At 35.0% G+C, this 4,687-nt stretch overlaps 1 protein-coding gene across 1 annotated transcript; it reads left to right on the top strand.

Moving 5' to 3' along the window:
- Nucleotides 1-303: 303 nt before the first annotated feature.
- On the top strand, nucleotides 304-4,367 carry LOC141724722 (small ribosomal subunit protein bS1c-like). The gene is made up of 7 exons (XM_074526956.1): nucleotides 304-703; nucleotides 1,480-1,755; nucleotides 2,073-2,153; nucleotides 2,740-3,021; nucleotides 3,118-3,228; nucleotides 3,499-3,585; nucleotides 4,063-4,367. The coding sequence occupies exons 1-7, from the start codon at nucleotides 392-394 to the stop codon at nucleotides 4,162-4,164; spliced, it is 1,251 nt and encodes a 416-aa protein (XP_074383057.1). The 5' UTR covers nucleotides 304-391; the 3' UTR covers nucleotides 4,165-4,367.
- The last annotated feature ends 320 nt before the right edge of the window (nucleotides 4,368-4,687 follow it).

Raw genomic sequence — 4,687 nt, 5'->3', positions numbered from 1 at the left:
ACGAATCTAACAAAATAACTTATAAATATGTTTGATATTATTAATTAAACGTAAATTAGTAGTGAATCATTTACATACAAAAAGTCAAAACCCGAATAAAAGTTTGGAAGGGAGAGAGTATTAAGAAAATTAACTGCTGTGGACAAACCAGAGAATTTTTGGGTAACTAACATTATTAATTCAACATTAAACCGAAGATTTTAAAAAAGAAAAAGAACTATACTAGAAAACCAAACATAAAAAGCGCATTAACCCAGATGAGTAGATATCCTGGGACCCATATCCACCTCTAGTTCTATTCTATCCATGTATAGAGCAAGAAGCATCAACAACTAGCTCTACATTTTATCATCAACAAAACATCAAACTCTATTGAAAAAACTAAACAACAATGGCAGCTCTGGCTCATCAAATTAGCAGAGCGTGCTTAACATGTCCATCTCTCTCAAACACACGTCTTTCGAAAAGAACATGGACAAACACCAAGCATGTTCAGAAAACATACGTTGTTAAAGCAGCAGTGACAGCCCCTGGTGTAGGAGTATCAACTGCAGAGACAAGAGAAAGAGCTAGACTTAAGGAAATGTTCGAAGATGCCTACGAGAGATGTCGAACTGCTCCTATGGAAGGTGTTGCGTTTAATGTTGAAGATTTTCACACTGCCATTCAGGAGTATGACTTCAACTCCGAGATTGGCACTAAGGTTTTGTTCTCACTTATGTTTTTAAGCACCCTTGTATGCATGTGTGCATGTTGTTGAAGTGATAATGAGAAGATTTAGCAGTTGTGTTTGTGCTATGAAATTGTTTTGATTGTTTTGATTTAGCATTGATGATGAATTTTGTAAACTGGATGAGATTGAATTAGTCATACATTATTATGAATTGGTAGCTGGTTGAGCACAGATGACAGATGAGCTTAGAGTTACAAAAATCTATGGATTAAACTTTGATGAATAACAAAAATAATAAAAAAAAAAACCATTTTTAAGTTAGAAATAAAGAATGGTTTATCTTGGCTATTTTAGCAGCGTTTGCCATTTGTAAGGGTTAAAGAGAAATGGCAGATTAGAACTCCTTATAGTGTATCCCCCTAAAATGAAAATCTTTTACTTTCTCCTAAATGATCTTTATAAAAAAAAGGAAAAAAAAAAGGCTAGAGATTATGAAAAAACATCTTTACGCAATTGTGTCCAAATTTTCTTCCGTATTGGGGAATATTAGGAGAGAAAGGAAAATATTATTGATATTCTGCTATTTTCCACCACCATGAAAAGGTTCTTGCTTTAAAGAAGTTGTCTTGTTTAGTGTAACACATAGACTCTCCGACTGTTAAGTATCTATGATATCAGCATTCACTTAGATTGCATTTGTACAGAACAAAAAAAAATTAGTTAGGTTGGAGCAGACATAGTATAGCTTGTTTGGTTTAACTTGAGAGAAAGAACAAGCTTCATATTACTTGCATACCTGTGTTTAGGTCACTGGAACTGTATTTAATACAGACGCAAATGGAGCACTAGTAGACATAACTGCAAAATCATCGGCATATTTGCCTACTAGGGAAGCTAGCATCTATGATTTAAAGCATGTGAAAGAGGCTGGAATATTTTCTGGACTGCGTGAGGAGTTTATAATTATTGGAGAGAATTCTAATGATGATAGTTTGATCTTGAGCTTACGGTCCATTCAGTATGACCTGGCATGGGAAAGATGTAGACAGCTTCAAGCTGAAGATGTTGTTGTCAAGGGTAAGGTATGTATTTTGATGCCAATCAATTGTAGTCTATTCTGAACATTCCACTACTTTTTAATACTGAATTGATTATGAGTCCTCGTACACTAAATAAATAAGGCAAAAACGATGCACTCTGCTGCAATAATATATGTTTATGCTTTCATTGGTCAGATAATATGATCACTTATTGAACAGCGTTAAAAATGCTCTGCTATTGAAAAGTAATAAGCCTACTGAATATAAGGCATTTGCATTCTGCATAGCTGCAGTCCTTTAAATTGGAAATCTGCTGTTCTGTGATGTCAGTGTTGTGAACTTGTGATTGAGATATGCAGGTTGTTGGTGCTAACAAAGGTGGAGTTGTGGCTTTAGTTGAGGGCCTTCGTGGATTTGTGCCTTTCTCCCAAATTTCAACGGTACTTTTTTCAGCCAGACTTCTGCCTTGAGATAATTTATCATTTTCATTTCAAGTTGTCAATGAATATGCAGTTTCTCTGCCTGTTTAATCATGTTTATATATCCTTAATTTTAATATCATTCCAGCATCTCAGAATAGACCCTGTGAAGAATTTTGGATCTTAGAAAATAAGTAAAAAGTTGTGAGCTGTATTTTAAAAATAACTCCAGACCCTTTATATGCTGCATCAACTGTAATAAGGCTGAGTCTCTAGTATGCAACTTAGTTTTCAGTCCTTGAACTGTTAAGTTCACCCAAGATCCTTTTGGTTCACACATTTAAGCTTTTGACTATTGAATACCTAGTATAAACCACGACCCTTCTGCATTATAAAAAAACAGTAGCGTAAAGCAAACAGATATTTGATATAATTTGAACTTGGATGCACATTCAAGTTCCAGATGTGGAAGAAGACCTTTTTTTTGCTTGTAACATTTTTTTCCCATTCCACTTCCTTTTAGATTACTATCCGGATTCAGCTCATTATAAAACTAAAGATAGCATGAACTTCACATCTTAGTACTCATTAGCTCTCATATGATCAGAAATCACCTGCAGAAGAGCTTATTGAGAAGGAAATTCCACTGAAGTTTGTTGAGGTAGATGAGGAACAATCTAGACTAGTTCTCAGTAACCGAAAGGCCATGGCAGACAGCCAAGCGCAACTTGGAATTGGATCAGTCCTCCTTGGAACTGTTCAGAGTTTGAAACCATATGGTGCCTTCATAGATATTGGTGGAATTAATGGCCTTCTTCATGTTAGTCAGATCAGTCACGATCGTGTGTCGGATATTGCAACAGTCCTTCAGCCTGGTGACGCTCTAAAGGTATGATCAAGTACAACAATAATTTATGGCATACTGCTATCAAGCAACTGAATCTCCACATTTTTCTGAAGTTGACATCAGTTGTTGTGTATGTAGGTTATGATACTAAGCCATGACAGAGAGAGAGGCCGAGTCAGTCTTTCGACCAAGAAATTAGAACCGACTCCAGGAGACATGATTCGCAATCCTAAGCTAGTCTTTGAGAAGGTAATTTCTTTTGAAGGCATACTGATAGATTTCTCCAATCATTTGTTTTATTGAATGAAGGACATTTTGCAGTCTTTTCTCATCTTAAAGGCCTCGTACTTTAATAGCATACTTGCTTATAAATCCAACTTTCTTGTAACTGACCTTATTATGCTGTAGGCTTGAAAATTCAGATTTTGAAGCATCCGAAATTTCATTTTCTTGGCATGTTACCATCTTCAGTCTTCATTAACTTAACATAATCTGAAGTGCTTGTTTCTCTCTTGACAGGCAGAGGAGATGGCACAGACATTCAGGCAGAGAATCGCTCAAGCTGAAGCCATGGCACGTGCTGACATGCTGAGATTTCAGCCTGAGGTATTCATTTAATTTTCTTCTTGACATTTGCAATTTTACAATAATATGTGTACCAGCACAAAGAAGAAATTACTATATAGTATATAGTGATTGCTCTTAAAAGAATTTGTGACCTATGTATGCCTTGCCTTGTTTATTGCTGCATTTATATGATATTTAGAAAAGATTAGCAACTTAAAAGCTGATAACTGAATGTTATTAAAAGTTGTCAGCAATAAACACCAGGAACTTAAAATATGATGGAAGGGACAATGACCACATATGTTTCTTGACATTTCATCTTCTTGATTCAAAAGGTAGGTAGCTAGTAACTGGTAGTAGCACGCATGTAGTTGGGCATGTAGCAAGCACCTCGCAAGCATATAATGCATCAACACATATTTACCAAAGTTAAATATATTTGGTAGGTACCTAATGTTGTAACCCTTGTCTTAAGAAATTGTTGAGATGAATTTGTGATGTGTTCTGCATTTGCAGAGTGGACTGACTCTAGACTCAGACGGAATCCTAGGTCCTCTGTCTTCGGATCTGCCTCCAGAGGGTCTGGATTTAGGTGAAATTTCCCCAGCTGAAGATTAAATGTCAGTTCAAAGGTGTTTGCAGTTTTATGGATCCTTCAAAGAAAACGCTGGATCAGTACATGATGTTGTACACTTTATTACAGGGAAAGATCAGCTGTTGTATGATATAAGCAACTTCAAAAAAAACTTTAAACAAACTGTTCTAAAATATTTTAGCTTTTTTTTGAAAGACTGAAAAAATGTGACTGACAAATTTTGTTACGACAACTTTAGAAGAGAAATTCAGGATATTTATTATTTTGATTAAAAAACGTGTAGAGTACGTAATAAAAACGTAAGATAAGAATGTGGTAGAATATTTTTTGTTTGGCTTTGATTATTGGTCCACTTACTGTTTAATCTCTCAACCAGGAATTCATAATTCGGAATGATTGAAGTGTATATATAAAAAAAAAGTTAGAATATCTACAATCCGTCACAATAGCGTTGTGAAAATATGTCACAAGTAAACTTATAAAAAATATGTGATAGAATTCAGTTGATTTCCAGGAAACAAGTAATTTGCACTTTCGTAATAAAAA

The sequence above is a fragment of the Apium graveolens genome, chromosome 5, assembly GCF_009905375.1.
Source record: "Apium graveolens cultivar Ventura chromosome 5, ASM990537v1, whole genome shotgun sequence".
NCBI classification, from domain to species: Eukaryota; Viridiplantae; Streptophyta; class Magnoliopsida; order Apiales; family Apiaceae; genus Apium; species Apium graveolens.
The sequence above is the reverse complement of the archived record's forward strand: the minus strand, read 5'-3'. Positions and strand labels throughout refer to the sequence as shown.

Coding starts and splice junctions, on each gene's coding strand:
- LOC141724722 (XM_074526956.1), top strand. CDS start 392: ATGGCAGCTCTGGCTCATCAAATTAGCAGAGCGTGCTTAACATGTCCA. Junction 704..1,479: donor ACTCCGAGATTGGCACTAAG/GTTTTGTTCTCA, acceptor ACCTGTGTTTAG/GTCACTGGAACTGTATTTAA. Junction 2,154..2,739: donor CTTTCTCCCAAATTTCAACG/GTACTTTTTTCA, acceptor TCATATGATCAG/AAATCACCTGCAGAAGAGCT.